Genomic DNA, 16,501 nt, shown 5'->3' with positions numbered 1-16,501 from the left:
ACAGTAGTGAACACGCCAACATTGAGGGCATTTAAAAATTTATTGGATAAGCATATGGATGATAAGGGCATAGTGTAGGTTAGATGGCCTTTAGATTTTTTCCAAGTCGGTGCAACATCGAGGGCCGAAGGGCCTGTACTGCGCTGTATCGTTCTATGTTCTATGTTCTATTAAGTCACCTCTTAACCTTCTTCTCTCTAACGAAAACAACCTCAAGTCCATCAGCCTTTTCTCATAAGAGTTTCCCTCCATACCAGGCAACATCCTGGTAAATCTCCTCTGCACCCGTTCCAAAGCTTCCACGTCCTTCCTATAATGAGGCGACCAGAACTGTACGCAATAATACGCAACTTGCTGCACAACTGTCAGTTCCAGCCCCAGTGCACCTCCCTGTAAGAGCTACAGGCTCGCTTTAAGCAGTGCAGGCTCGCTTTAAGCAGTGCAGGCTAGCTTTAAGCAGTGCAGGCTAGCTTTAAGCAGTGAAGGCTAGCTTTAAGCAGTGCAGGCTAGCTTTAAGCAGTGCAGGCTCGCTTTAAGCAGTGCAGGCTAGCTTTAAGCAGTGCAGGCTCGCTTTAAGCAGTGCAGGCTCGCTTTAAGTGTTGCCACAGGTGATTTTTTTGAAACATGGATATATTCAAGGCTGAGTTAGTCAGAGGTTTAATTGACAAGATTTGTAGACCACAGACGAATCTTGACCGGGTAGATTTAAGAAAACGTGGTTTATTAACACACACTAGTATTTACAATACACACCAGAACCAAACTGGGTCTGAACTGTCGTTACCAGACCTGTCCGACTTTATACAGAACTAAACTATGGATGATTTAGCGTTTCCTACCCGTTCAGTGAGGAAGCTTCTATTGGGCGAGACTCAAGAGGAGGTTGATTGCTCCAACCTTGTAGGTCTTGTGCGGGTTATAACAACAAGGGAGTGGAGGGTTATGGGAGACAGACAGGAGAATAGAGAAAAGGCCACAATCAAATCAGACATGATCTTGTTGACTGGAGGAACAGGTTTATTGGGATGGCCTCCTCTTGCTCCTATTTCTTATGTTCCTATGTTTGGAGCTTTGTAACATGCTATCAAAATATATTTGATATGCTTGTGATGTTTGAGAAGTTTGCCACTATTGATGACTACAATAGCTGTACAACCTTTGTATGTCATGCTGAAAACTGGGCGGGGCTAGGGGAGCCCACATTGATGGTCTACCGGGATAGTCAGTAAGTAAACTTGGGCCATTAAAAAAGCTGTTGGGGCCAGTTGGTTGGACATATTCAGAGGGAGCAAGGCATGGCCCTTACGGCTTAAGGGATCAAGGTGTATGGAGAGAAAGCAGGTGTGAAATACTGAATTTGCATGATCAGCCATGATCATATTGAATGGTGTTGCAGGCTCGAAGGGCCGAATGGCAATTGCAGAAGCCACATTGCATGCAGCCAATATCCCACAAATGTGGGAGAAACAACGAGACAATTGGTTTTGGTGATATTCTTTGAGAAAATAATTCTACAAAGACACTTGGAAAATTTCCTCCTCCTTTGCAAATACAGTGGTGATGGATCTTTTATTAACCTGGGAGGCAGGCAGAGCTTTGATTGTACACCTGACCCTCAGAACTCACTCATTACAGCACTGCAAGAGTCCCCCTCGGGGTTGTGATCAGATTTCTAGAGTGGGACTTGAACTCACAATCGACTAAACAAAGACCAAAATCTTCTGAAATGACAAAGGACATTTAGATTATTGAGCCAAAAACAGAAAATCCTGGACAAACTCAGCAGGTCTGACAGCATCTGTGTAGAGAGAACGGAACTGATGTTTTGAGTCTGGATGACTCTTTGTCAAAGGTGGAGAGAGCTGGAAATAGATCCAGATTTATATTTGGTTGGGGGGCGAGTTGCATGGGGGGAATGGGAGGCTGGGTGGGAGGTGCGATGGAGCAGTGGGGCTGGATAGAGGACCAGCAACAGATTGACAAAGGTGTAATCGGCAAAAAGGACAAAAGGAATGTAAATAGTGCTGATAATGATGAAGAAGGGTGCTGATAGGGGCACACTGAGATCAGAATGTGTTCATGGCTGAACAGGGGTAAGCAGTTTGTCAAAAGACAACTTGGAACAGTGAACAGACGGCTCTGGGGGGTGGGTGAGGAGAGGAGAGACAATGGTGAAGGAAAAATAGATCAGTGGAAGAAATGAAAATAAATTGATAGAAAAGAAATGGGGTGAAGATGGAGGAGAGAGTTCACAGTCTGAAGTTATTAAATTCACTCAACTCTCGGGTGGTCCCGGTGGATTGGAAATTAGCAAACGTGACGCCACTGTTTAAAAAAGGAGGTAGGCAGAAAGTGGGTAATTATAGGCCAGTTAGCTGAACTTCAGTAGTGGGGAAGATGCTGGAATCTATCATCAAGGAAGAAATAGTGAGTGTGGTGAACGTATTGCTACTACAATTCACCACTGTATTGTATTGTAATATGTTGATGCCCTTGTGGGCTCCGCCTGTGGCTCCGTCCCCTCAGGGGTGGTATATAAATCTGCAACCTGTAGGCGGCACTCAGTACAGAGCAGTCGCAGGCAGGCACAGATCTAGCTGATTAAACCCACTGTTCACTTCTACTAATTGTCTCGTGTGAATTGATGGTCGCATCAATTTAATAGGCTAAGATATCGCAATGGAAGCCATCCTCAAACCTGATCGACTGGAACTCGACCCACAGGCAGCTGAAGCCGAATGAATCTTTTCACGCTGGCTCCGCTGTTTTGAGGCCTACCTCGCCACCTCCTCCTCGCCCGCCGTCACTGAGGCACAGAAGCTGAGTCTCCTCCATGTCCGGGTGAGCAACAGAATCTCTGTACTAATCGAAGATGCGACCACATACGCAGACGCGGTCGTGATCCTGAAAAGACATTATGTGAGGCCGGTGAACGAAGTGTTCGCACGGCATCTCCTCACCACACGTCGTCAACGCCACGGGGAATCGCTGGAGGACTATCTACGCGACCTGAGTCTACTCGCTCAAAATTGTAACTACAAGCACGTCACGGCCTCGCAGCACATGGAACTCGCCATCCGGGACACCTATGTGGCTGGCGTCCAGTCCAACTATGTCAGACAGTATCTGCTCGATAAGGGCGCACTCAACCTGAAAGAGACGGTAAAACTATCCACCTCATTGGAGGTAGCCTTCCAGACCCTAAATGCTTTCCCCTCCAACCACGCGATTTCCTCGTGGCCGCTGGAGGTGCGACCATCACCCGACCCGAGGGTGTCCCAGGGTTGTGCCGCGCGGCTGCCCGCCCAACCCGGAGGACCGGCCTGCTATTTCTGCGGCCAGAACCAGCACCCCAGGCAGCGTTGCCCAGCTCAGAGCGCGACCTCCAGCGACTGCAGCAAGAAAGGACATTTTGCCAAAGTCTGCTTGGCCCGACCCAAAGTTTCAAAATCGCAGGCCAGACTCACAGGCTCGCAGACCCCGCAGCGTGGCTGCCGGTTCCGCCCCCTTCTGACGCGTCATCCGCCTCGTGCTATCTGTGGGGGTCATCTTTAACTCTATCCAACACGTGTGACTCATGGGGGCCGCCATCTTGGCCGCCATCTTGGGACCACCCCGCTACCACCGACCACGTCGGCTACCGCAGCTTGGCGCTGTCACTCTCGACCAGTCACGGCCCAAGCACCTCAGGAACTCCATGATGACCATCCGGGTCAATGGGCACGAAACGCCCTGTCTGTTTGATTCTGGGAGCACGGAGAGCTTCATCCATCCAGACACGGTAAGGCGCTGTTCCCTCCAGATTTCCCCCGCATCCCAATCAATCTCCCTTGCTTCCAGATCACATTCAGTGCAGATCCGGGGGTACTGTGTCGCTAACCTCACAATACAGGGCGCCGAGTTCGCCAATTTTAAACTCTATGTCCTTCGCCATCTCTGCGCTCCTCTCTTGTTAGGACTGGATTTCCAATGCAACCTCAGAAGTTCTGACCCTGAAGTTCGGCGGACCCCTACCCCCTCACACCATATGTAGCCTCGCGACCCTTAAGGTTGCCCCTCCCTCACTCTTCGCGAACCTCACGGCCGACTGTAAATCCGTCGCCACCAGGAGCAGGCGGTACATTGCCCAGGACAAGACTTTCATCAAGTCGGAGGTCTAGCGGCTCTTGAGGGAGGGGATCATCGAGGCCAGTAATAGCCCCGAGAGAGCCCAAGCGGCGGTCGTCAGGACCGGGGAAAAGAACCAGATGGTGTGGGCTAAAGCCAGACCATAAATCAGTACACATAACTCGATGCGTACCCCCTTCCCCGCATAGCGGACATGGTTAATCAGATTGCACGCTACCGGGTTTTTTCCACGGTAGATCTGAAGTCCACATACCACCAGCTTCTGATCCATCTGGAAGACCGCCACTACGTTGCCTTTGAGGTAGACGGCCGCCTCTTCCACTTCCTCAGGGTCCCCTTCGGCGTTAAGAAACGGGGTCTCGGTCTTCCAAAGAACGATGGACCGAATGGTTGACCAGTACGGGCTGCGGGCTACGTTCCCGTACTTGGGTAACATCACCATCTGCGGCCATGATCAGCAGGACCACGACACCAACCTTCAGAAGTTCCTCCAAACCGCCCAAGCCCTCAATCTCACCTACAACAAGGAGAAATGTTTTTTCCGCACAACCCGACTAGCCATCCTCAGCTATGTCGTGGAAAACGGAGTCCTAGGGCCCGACCCCAACCGCATGCACCCCCTCCTGCAACTCCCCCTTCCCCACTGCCCCAAGGCCCTGAAAAGATGCTTGGGGTTCTTTTCATATTATGCCCAGTGGGTCCCCAACTATGGTGACGAAGCCCGCCCACTAATCAAAGCCACCATCTTTCCCCTGACAACACCGGGGCCTGTCCTCCTCCGGAAGCACGTGAGGAGCCATATGTCCGACCCCCTGGTCGAGAGGGTTCAGCTCCTGCATACCAACCCTCAGTATGCCGACGTGACGCACTGCGACGGCCGACAATATACAGTCTCCCTCCAGGATCTGGCACCCGCCGGTTCCCCAGCGACCATCACGTACGCCCCCCCCACACCGAACACCGCCCCCGCCCCTACACGGCCTATACTCCCCCTCCCCCATTGCCGACCCACCATGATGAAGCTCCAGACGACACGATCCCGGATTCAATGAGCTCAACACCCGTGCCCGCAGCGACGAGTTCAACACCCGTGCCCACAGCGAAGCCGGAGGTGTGGCAATCCCAGAGAACGATCAAGGCACTGGAAAGACTCGATCTGTGAGCCCACTTCACCCCTGCTGCACTTCAATTTGTTAACAGGGGGTGAATGTGGTGAACGTATTGCTACTACAGTTCACCGCTGAATTGTATTGTATTATGTTGACGCAGCATGTGTTCATAAAGGGCAAGTCGTGCCTAACTAATTAAGTGGACATTTTTGAGGACATTACCAGTGCTGTAGACAACGGGGAGCCAATGGATATAGTATATCAGGATTTCCAGAAAGCTTTTGATAAGGTGCCACACAAAAGGTTGTTGCATAAGGTAAGCATGACGTTAAGAGTAAAGTAGTAGCATGGATAGAGGATTGGTTAATTAATAGGAAGCAAAGAGTGGGGATTAATGGGTGTTTCTCTGGCTGGCTGTAGATAGTGGTGTCCCTCAGAGATCAGTGTAACATTATTGAGCCAAAGGCTGATACTTCACATTTCCCAATGAACTGAACCTTCTGAATTGATAGCACTAAACTTCCTTCTCCCCACCACTCCAGGGTTACCTCTTCGGTATTTGTACAAATAAACTGAAGAGTAAATTACTGATGGATCTCACTGCCAGTGACTGACCTATAAACAGGAAGATCACATAGTTAAACAGCTAAAATTTCTCTCGACAGACACAACCCAAGTTTGGCAGGTTAATTGTATTTTTCATGGTTCAGGTGAACAAAGTGTGAAAATATCACAAGCCTGGCAGCAGCACTGAATTTAATAATTTTGCTTTCTCCCCTTCAGGTTGGTGGTTTGTGAGTACTATGGAGGAGCAGGGCTGGGTCCCAGCTACGTACCTAGAGTCACAAAGTGGAACCCGAGATGACCTGGACATCAGCACCACAAGAGCTGGAGAAGGTAATGGAGACACTACTTTTTACACACCATCCAAAAATATATCAGTGCCCAGTGGTGGGGGCTAAATGAACTGGACTACAACATTGCCCCAGGTGCATGGGTTTAATTGTCTCAGGTAGAGCATTGCCCAGTGGTGAGTTTAATTTTCTTAGATACAGCAATGTACAAACTGCAGCTAAATATTAGCACTCCATTCCCCACACACACACAGTCATTCCAGCCAACAGGATGGCACTGGTTGCACTGGAGCGTGCCCATCCCGTTGATGGATTAGTTGGGGCCAGAGGATACCTGGAGAGGTGGCCTGGGGGACACCAATATGACCTGTGGCCCTAAGTTCACAGTGGGCAGTCAGCGGCGTGCGTAGCCGCATGGCTGCCTTGCCGCCTGCAGTAATGGTGGTCAGTGACCATGCACCCGACTCCACGGCCCACCTCCTGGTCACCTCCGCTTCTCCCCTTGGCCCTCGCAGAAGCCCCCTTGTCCATCGGCACAGCTGTTAGCCCCTCGCTCTCCCTCAGAAGCCATGGCACCTGTTTCCCCATTTTTAAAACCACAATTGAAACTCGCTGTTGGTAATTCCTCCTTGTGGAGGTGGAGCACCGCGGGAGCCCCGGAAAATGCCCGGTCAGGCCCGCTAATGATATGCAAATGGCGTTTACTGTCTATGTGGAGTAGAATGCATTGACACTGCTGCCGAAGCACCGGAGGTGGCATTCCATCGGGAGCCTGGCGTTGGCCACAATTTTCACCTTGCAGGCGATTCTGTGTCCAATCACGATTTGTGGCATCGGCCGGTGGAGAATCCGGCACTCCATATTCTCAAGAAGCAGTTAGATATCACACTGAGGGTGAAGCAGTTAGATATCACACTGAGGGTGAAGCAGTTAGATATCACACTGAGGGTGAAGCAGTTAGATATCACACTGAGGGTGAAGCAGTTAGATATCACACTGAGGGTGAAGCAGTTAGATATCACACTGAGGGTGAAGCAGTTAGATATCACACTGAGGGTGAAGGAGATCAAAGGATATGGGAGGTGAAGTGGGAGTTGGATGATCAGCCATGATCATAATAAATGGCGGAGCAGCCTTGAAGGGCCGAATGGCCTCCTCCTGCTCCTGTTTTCTATGTTTCTATGTGTTGAGGTACAGAGTGTGAGGGATTGTGAGGGGTGTGTGTGTGAGAGGTTTATTTTTAATTTATATATGTCCATGGGATGTGGGCGTCGCTGGCTGGGTCAGCATTTATTGCCCATCCTGAGGACAGTTAAGAGTCAACCACATTGCTGTGGGTTTGGAGTCACGTGTAGGCCAGACCAGGGTAAGGGCGGCAGATTTCCTTCCCTAAGGGACATTAGTGAACCAGATGGGTTTTTACAACAATTGACAATGGTTTCATGGTCATCATTACCCTGGATGACCAGTGCTATTGTCGCTGACTGGTAATCCAGAGACCCAGGGTAATGCTCTAGAGACCTGGGTTTGAATCCCGCCAGGGCAGATAGTGCAATTTGAGCTCAATAAAAAAACCTGGAATTAAAAGTCTAATGATGACCATGAAACCATTGTCAATTGTTGGAAAAACCCATCTGGTTCATTAATGTCCTTTGGGGAAGGAAATCTGCCGCCCTTACCTGGTCCGGCCTACATGTGTGTGGGAGAGGGAGAGTGTGCGTGTGAGAGAGAGAGTGTGTGTGAGGGAGAGTGTGTGTGTGAGGGAGAGGGAGAGTGTGTGTGAGGGAGAGGGAGAGTGTGTGTGTGTGAGGGAGAGAGCGTGTGTGAGGGAGAGAGCGTGTGTGAGGGAGAGAGCATGTGTAAGGGAGAGAGCGTGTGTGAGAGAGAGAGCGTGTGTGAGGGAGAGAGTGTGTGAGGGAGAGAGTGTGTGTGAGGGAGAGAGTGTGCGTGTGAGAGGGAGAGTGTGCGTGTGTGAGGGAGAGAGCGTGTGTGAGGGAGAGAGCGTGTGTGAGGGAGAGAGCGTGTGTGAGGCAGAGAGCGTGTGTGAGGGAGAGAGCGTGTGTGAGGGAGAGAGCGTGTGTGAGGGAGAGAGCGTGTGTGAGGGAGAGAGCGTGTGTGAGGGAGAGAGCGTGTGTGAGGGAGAGCGTGTGTGTGTGAGGGAGAGAGCGTGTGTGAGGGAGAGAGCGTGTGTGAGGGAGAGAGCGTGTGTGAGGGAGAGAGCGTGTGTGAGGGAGAGAGCGTGTGTGAGGGAGAGAGCGTATGTGAGGGAGAGAGCGTGTGTGAGGGAGAGAGCGTGTGTGAGGGAGAGAGCGTGTGTGAGGGAGAGAGCGTGTGTGAGGGAGAGCGTGCGTGTGCGAGGGAGAGAGCGTGTGAGGGAGAGAGCGTGTGTGAGGGAGAGAGTGTGTGAGAGAGAGAGAGTGTGTGTGAGAGAGAGTGTGTGAGGGAGAGAGCGTGTGTGAGGGAGAGAGCGTGTGTGAGGGAGAGAGCGTGTGTGAGGGAGGAGAGCGTGTGTGAGGGAGGAGTGCGTGTGTGAGGGAGAGAGCGTGTGTGAGGGAGAGAGCGTGTGTGAGGGAGAGAGCGTGTGTGTGAGGGAGAGAGCGTGTGTGAGGGAGAGAGCGTGTGTGAGGGAGAGAGCGTGTGTAGGGAGAGAGCGTGTGTGAGGGAGAGAGCGTGGTGTGAGGGAGAGAGCGTGTGTGAGGGAGAGAGCGTGTGTGAGGGGAGCGTGTGTGAGGGAGAGAGCGTGTGTGAGGGAGAGAGCGTGTGTGAGGGAGAGCGTGTGTGAGGGAGAGAGTGTGTGTGAGGGAGAGAGTGTGTGTGAGGGAGAGAGCGTGTGTGAGGGAGAGAGCGTGTGTGAGGGAGAGAGCGTGTGTGAGGGAGAGAGCGTGTGTGAGGGAGAGCGTGTGTGAGGGAGAGAGCGTGTGTGTGGGAGAGAGTGTGTGTGAGGGAGAGAGTGTGTGTGTGAGGGCGAGTGTGTGTGTGAGGGAGAGGGAGAGAGCGTGTGTGTGGGAGAGAGTGTGTGTGTGGGAGAGAGTGTGTGAGGGAGAGAGTGTGTGTGAGGGAGAGAGTGTGTGTGAGGGAGAGACCGTGTGTGAGGGAGAGCGTGTGTGAGGGAGAGAGCGTGTGTGTGGGAGAGAGTGTGTGTGAGGGAGAGAGCGTGTGTGTGAGGGAGAGAGTGTGTGTGAGGGAGAGAGAGTGTGTGAGGGAGAGAGTGTGTGTGAGGGAGAGAGTGTGTGTGAGGGAGAGAGTGTGTGTGAGGGAGAGAGTGTGTGTGAGGGAGAGAGTGTGTGTGAGTAAGAGAGTGTGTGTGAGGGAGAGAGTGTGTGTGAGGGAGAGAGTGTGTGTGAGGGAGAGAGTGTGTGAGGGAGAGAGCGTGTGTGTGAGGGAGAGAGCGTGTGTGTGTGGGAGAGAGTGTGTGTGTGGGAGAGAGCGTGTGTGAACGAGAGAGCGTGTGTGAGGGAGAGAGAGTGTGTGAGGGAGAGAGTGTGTGAGGGAGAGAGTGTGTGAGGGAGAGAGAGAGTGTGAGGGAGAGAGAGTGTGTGAGGGAGAGAGAGAGTGTGTGAGGGAGAGAGAGAGTGTGTGAGGGAGAGAAAGAGTGTGTGAGGGAGAGAAAGAGTGTGAGGGAGAGAGAGAGTGTGAGGGAGAGAGAGAGTGTGTGAGGGAGAGAGCGTGTGAGGGAGAGAGAGAGTGTGTGGGGGAGAGAGCGTGTGTGGGGGAGAGAGCGTGTGTGAGGGAGAGAGCGTGTGTGAGGGAGAGAGCGTGTGAGGGAGAGTGAGAGCGTGTGAGGGAGAGAGAGAGTGTGTGGGGGAGAGAGAGTGTGTGAGGGAGAGAGCGTGTGTGAGGGAGCAAGAGTGTGAGAGGGAGCAAGAGTGTGCGAGGGTGTGAGGGGAGCAAGAGTGTGCGAGTGTGTGAGGGAGTGAGAGTGTCAAGGGGGAGAGAGTGGGTGATGGGGAGAGAGTGGGTGAGGGGGAGAGAGTGGGTGAGGGGGAGAGAGTGGGTGAGGGGGAGAGAGTGGGTGAGGGGGAGAGAGTGGGTGATGGGGACCGAGTGGGGGAGGGGGGCCTTGATGTTAAGAATAGCTTGGGGGCTGGTGGTTTTAGAGCATGTGGTTGAAAGCTCGAGGTAGATTTTTTGTTGTGATGTTTCTGATTTTTCCAGTTTGCCTCCTTGAATAACCTTCATTTGATAAGTTGGCAGGAAAAGTGAGTAAGCAAATGAAGTGCTGAGATACCGGAATATTGTAAGGTCAATTTTTGAGGTAATCCTGCCACTATATAAATAATTGGTGTGAGTGAATTTGGAATACTGTCTGTATTTCCAGTCACCATTGTACAGAAAAATGTTGCAGTTATTGGCAGCATACAGAAGAGTATTTAAAATGATCGAGGAAATGGAGGAATTGGATTAGAGGCCCAATTATGTAAATTGGCCATGTCCTGTCTGGAAAAAAGAACGTGGTCATTTAGGATTCGAAAGGCTGTTAGATAATGTCAGACATGATGGCCTGTTTTACTTTGTCCAGAGCAGGAGAACCAGAGGACATCATCTCTAGTTGAAGGGAGAATGTAGGAGATCTAATTTTCTAAGAAGAGTTGAAGTACGGGCTAGATTTACATTGTGTTTATTGCAAAATGCAGTTGGTACAAATTCAGAAATAAAAAAGAAATAAAGGAACAAAGAAAAAAACCACTGCACACTGAAGGTCAAGCTTTCTTAAACAGGCAATTTTTTTTTGTAACACCCTCCCTTTGTTCCCCATTGGTTTAGTAATTTTGAGTTGTGACTCCTGATTGGCACGTTATCTCAGCATTTTATACCAGCATTTTATGTCAGTATTTTATACCCGGCATTTACCCTCGTATCTAACTTACCGGCTGCGTTTGCGTTGTCACATTGTGGTTTTTAAAAGAGGATGTGTCACTCTGAAGATTCAATATTTCCCCACAGATAAGAATGGCAGGTTCCACAACCGGAAGTCGGCAGTGTTCCGACTTGTGGGCCTGTCATCTGTGCACGCCCAATAATATGGTAATTGCTGCGAATTAGTGACAAGGGCGGGCTACTGACCTTTATCCTGTCCAATGAGTGCTAGAGGGCAGAATGTCTAGTCTCAGAGGCTGCAGGCCAGAACTTTAGAGGGGCGGCGTCAGGTGACCAACCAGATGACCAATCAAATGTATCTATTATATATTATAAAGAATTGTGTATTTTCCACTCTGGCAGGAAAGTCAATTTCGATTTCGGCAAACCATATCGATCATCATCAGTGGCAGACATTTAAAACAGCACTAAGTCTCTCACCTCGTTTGGCATTGAGCAGTTGTACATTTATTGCATATTTCCATGCATCCTGTCTGTGCCATTGGAGAGGGGGGAGAAGTGTTCCAAAAAGGGCAAAGCTGCCCCCAGATTCAGTGAAGACACCTTTGATGCCATATGATCAAGATGACCAGATTATGCTGAGCACTGGGAAAAGGAGAGCCAAGAGGTCATCAAACATCTTCTGTAGCAGTGGCAAGACGTACTGGAGAAACGTTTGCCATATTAAGGCATCCTTAGTGTCGCAGCCTCCCATTTTATTAAGGCCAGGCTCATCAGAAGTGGCATCGCCATGGTCCCTTAACTCATCATCGCCCTCTCCTCAGAGGATTGGCCTCCATCTGATATGTCATCACCCTCTCCTCCAGAATATCTCCTCTTTGAATGACAGTGTTGTGGTGTGCACAGCAAACCATGACCATCTCGGATACATGTCAGGGGAAGTAATGTAATGCACCTTCACATCTGTCCAGACATAGGAATCATATCTGTAGGAGATCAATGGTCTTCTCCAGTACAGCCCTGGTGCTGATGTAGCTCTCAATGTACCTCCTCTCCATGTCAGGTCTGACCACTCTCACAGGCACCATGAGCCAACTTTACAATGGAAAATCCTCATCACCTAGTATCCATTCTTCCAAGGAATGTGAGCCAGTGAAAAGGTCTGGAGATCCTAAGGGTGTATGAGCTGTGACTACTGCCCGGGTACCTGGCACACACCTGCATGACCCACCGATTCTGGTCACACGTTGTCGAATGGAAGACCTTTCTGCAGAGCACCCAGAAGAAACCAGCAGCATTGCACATCCCGGCTCTATACATTTGACTTTGGTCATCTGACTTTGGAACACTGCACCTGGGAACACCTTGATGCAATGGTGTACAGCAGGCTGCTTCCCCACTGAGGTCTCCATTAGCTCCTGCAATGAGCCTGCTGCAAAGAAATAAAGTGCCACTGTCATCTTCAATGCCACCGGCACTGGGTGATCCCCAAGGCAAGTTGGATGAGATCTCCGTGAAGAACATCTCACATAGTCATGTCACAGTCTCCCTCGAAAACCTGCCCTGAGCGTCGCCAAATTGCAGGAAGCTGAATCGCTGCCTGTTACCCTTGGGACAGCATAAGCTCGTCTGCACCTCCAGTGAGGCTTTCTGAGTTTCTCCTGATCATCAGGGTCTGGTGCTTCTCTGTCCCGTTCCTAAAGAGCCCAGCATCCTAAGATTCCCTTCTTCCTCTCACCCTATTCCTCCTCCTTCCCCTCGAATGCATCTCTCCTCCTCACTGAAGGCTGTGTCTACAACCGAGATTGTGGTCACCATCTGTCTGTTTTCACCCCTCACTCCTGGGTTACATAGAACATGCATTGCAGAAGGAGACCATTCGGCCCATCGAGTCTACACTGACCCACTGAAGCCCTCACTTCCACCCTATCCCCGTAACCCAATAACCCCTCCTAACCTTTTTGGATACTAAAGGCAATTTAGCATGGCCAATCCACCTAATCCGCACGTCTTTGGACTGTGGGAGGAAATTCCTCCTCGTGAAAAAAAAATCCAAAATGTCACTCTGCACACTCAATTGAGCAGTCCCTTCAGTCAATAGAGTTTAAACTGCAAAACTGCGACTTCTGTCTCAGCTACTGTTTTAATACTCGCCCAAGCAAGCTTCTCCTTAAAAAATAGATTTGCCACCTGTCATAAATATCACCCTGAAGGTGTATTATTGTAGTGCGATGGATAGTTAATTAGTTCTATTACCATTTCAATTGATATTTTAATAACATGGAATGGTTCCTGACTTTTTGACCCACCCACCTCCTAAAATGAAAATCGCTTATTGTCACAAGTAGGCTTCAATGAAGTTACTGTGAAAAGCCCCTAGTCGCCACATTCTGGCGCCTGTTCGGGGAGGGTGGTATGGGAATTGAACAGTATTTTAAAGTCTGCTTTAAAAGCCAGCGATTTAGCCCAGTGTGCTATACCAGCCCCATATTATTGAATTAATCATTGTATTATTGTATAATTGTATTATTGAAGAATAGTACAATGCTGTAAATGGCACCTGATGTTATCATGCTGCATAATACACTCCACAAAGTGGGTAACACTCCCCATTATGGAGTGTGTTATTCAGCTCATTATTGCAGTGGTTAATGTCTGGAGTAGGCTTCCTCGGGAGATAATGGAAGCAGATAGTATTGGTTCATCCAAATGAGAATGAGATGGACCCAGTCCAAGAGTAATTTGAGGTGAACTTGAGGTTCTCAAAGCTCTCCACCACTGGTGGTTTACCGTACCCCATGTCTGGGTCTGGTGATAAACATTGATTGCTACGATTAGTGAGCAGTTATTGTATTGTACAACTACCAGGATGGTAGGAGACGGACCAGATGGACCTTGGTCTTCCCTCATCCAGCAGTTCCCATTTTCTTATTGCATTTAAGTGTTTCCACCTACTAATTCATTGTGTATTGATTAACCACTCATTTTCTTCACTTAGTTGTTAAAGTTGTTGTTTCTTCATTTAACTTCTGTATTGTGTTTGATCAACAATTCAAGTTCATTTTCACAGATGTGTTGAATCATTCTGCTATAAACAGCAAATTAGATTTTAACTCTGAGTACTTTGGTAAAAATAGTTGAGCTGTTTGAATAATTAATAGGTAATTGGTAATAAAAAGTTGTTCTGTAAATTTATTCTGAGTTCACATCATCCGTGGAGCACAGGAACTAGGTTCAAAATGCAGCTGAGGGGAGAAACGTCCTCTCCCATGGATGATTCTGCAGTGACCCTTGAATGCAGTGCACACAGAGGCTAACCTCACATCCCTTTGATAAAGGGCTTCCAGTCCAGCGCTTGTTCTCCTCCAGGATATTGGATCACATCTTTGTCAGGCAAAGGGAAACCTCCCCTCCTTTTCTCTCCTCGTTATCAGACCTAAATAAATATGGCCATTCAGCCCATTGAGCCTGCTCCATCATTCAGTAAGATTATGGCTGATCTCATGGTGGCCTTAACTCTACTTTTTTGTCTGCCTCCAATAACATCTTTGTCAACAAGAAGCCTGTCTCTCAGCCTTGCATATGGAGTGATTTGGTCTCCACTGTCCTCTGTGGAAGAGAATTCTAAACTTTAACAACCCTCTGAGAGATTAAATCCTTCCTCATCTCCCTCTTAATAACAGACCCTTTGTTTTCAAACACTGCTCCTATTTCTAGATCCCCCCACAAGGGAAACGTACTCTCAGTATCCACCCTGTCAAGTCTTTTAAGAATTTTATATGTTCAATTAAAACTCCTCTCATTCTTCTAAACTCCATTGAGAATAGGCCCGACCTGTCCTCAGAAGACACCCTTTTTATCCCAGGAATCGACCCAGTGAACCATCTCTGAACTGCTTCCAATGCCAAGTATAACCTTCTATAATTAGGGAGATCAAAACTACACACAGTATAGAACATAGAACATAGAACGATACAGCGCAGTACAGGCCCTTCGGCCCTCGATGTTGCACCGACATGGAAAAAAACTAAAGGCCATCTAACCTACACTATGCCCTTATCATCCATATGCTTATCCAATAAACTTTTAAATGCCCTCAATGTTGGCGAGTTCACTACTGTTGCAGGTAGGGCATTCCACGGCCTCACCACTCTTTGCGTAAAAAAACCCACCCCTGACCTCTGTCCTATATCTATTACCCCTCAATTTAAGGCTATGTCCCCTCGTGCTAGCCACGTGCTAGGTGAGGTCTCACTAACACCCTGTACAACTGTAGCAAGACTTCCCTACTTTTATACTCCATTCTCTTTGAGACCAGCATCCAACTGCCCTTGACATCAAGGTATAAAGATAAACTAATTCCACTGGCTGGAGATTCTGAAACGAGGAGGCATAGTCTAAAAATTAGGGCTAGGCCATTCACGAGAGATGTTAAACTTTTCATTCAAAGGGTGATAGATGTTTGGAACTCTCTCCCACAAACACCAGTTGAAGCTAGATCAGTTGTTAATTTTAAATCTGAGATAGATTTTTGTTGAGCAAAGATATTGAGGGATATGGGCCAAAGGCAGGTATATTGAGTTAGGTCTCAGATCAGCCATTATCTCATTGAATGGTGGGACAGGCTCGAGGGGCTAAATTGTATACTCCAGTTCCCATGGTCCTAAGGCAGCATTTGGCTGAGTGCGGCATCAAGGGAGCAAAAGTCAATGGGAATCAGGGGGGAAAACTCTCTGCTGGTTGCAGTCATACCTGCCACAAAAGAAAATGGTTGTGGTTGTTGGATGTCAATCATTTTAATTCCAGGACATCACCACAGGATGTCCTCACCTCAGGGTGATGTTCAAAGCCCAATCGTCTTCAGCTGATTCCATTATGAGCCCAAATATAGGGATGTTCACTGATGGTTGCACAATATACAGCACCATTTGCGACTCGTCAGATAATGAAGCAGTCCATGTCCAAATGCAGCAAGACCTGGACAATATCCAGGCTTGGGCTGACAAGTAGCAAACATAGAAATATAGAGCAGGAGGACTCCATAGGCCCCTTCGAGCCTGCTCCGCCATTCATTAGGATCATGGCTGATCATCCAACTCAATAGCCTGATCCTCCCACACATAGGTATTGGTAACATTTGCGCCACACAAGTGCCAGGCAATAACCATCTCCAACAAGAGAGAATCAAGCCATCGTCCCTTTCATTCAATGGCATTACCATCACTGAATCCCCCACTATCAACATTTTGGGGGTTATCATTTATAAGAGACTTAACTAGACTAACTATATGACTACTGTAGCTACAAGAGCAGATCAGAGGCTGGTAATCCTGCAGTGAGTACCTCACCTCCTGACTCCCCAAAGCTTGTCCATGTCAGGAGTTCAATGGAATATTCTCCACTTGGATTGCAGCTTCAACAAAAGATGTCCAACACCATCCAGGACAAAGCAATCCGCTTTATTGGCACCCCACCCACTTCCTCCATCACCAACTTACATAGCATCTACGTGATTCACGACAGGAACTCCTCAGACAGCATCTTCCAAACACACACCCACTGCCATCTAGAAGGACCAAGGCAGTAGATATC

At 49.0% G+C, this 16,501-nt stretch overlaps 1 protein-coding gene across 3 annotated transcripts in view; it reads left to right on the top strand.

The window, feature by feature from the left end:
* sh3pxd2aa (SH3 and PX domains 2Aa) overlaps positions 1 to 16,501 on the top strand; it is a 367,257-nt gene that overhangs the window by 262,344 nt on the left and 88,412 nt on the right. For all 3 annotated transcript variants that reach the window (XM_038822069.1, XM_038822070.1, XM_038822068.1), the window contains exon 8: positions 6,021 to 6,134. In XM_038822069.1, coding sequence (XP_038677997.1) covers positions 6,021 to 6,134 — 114 coding nt within the window. The remainder of the gene's footprint in view (positions 1 to 6,020; positions 6,135 to 16,501) is intronic.

The sequence above is a fragment of the Scyliorhinus canicula genome, chromosome 16, assembly GCF_902713615.1.
Source record: "Scyliorhinus canicula chromosome 16, sScyCan1.1, whole genome shotgun sequence".
In the NCBI taxonomy this organism is placed as follows: domain Eukaryota; kingdom Metazoa; phylum Chordata; class Chondrichthyes; order Carcharhiniformes; family Scyliorhinidae; genus Scyliorhinus; species Scyliorhinus canicula.
This window is presented reverse-complemented; position numbering and strand designations above follow the sequence as displayed.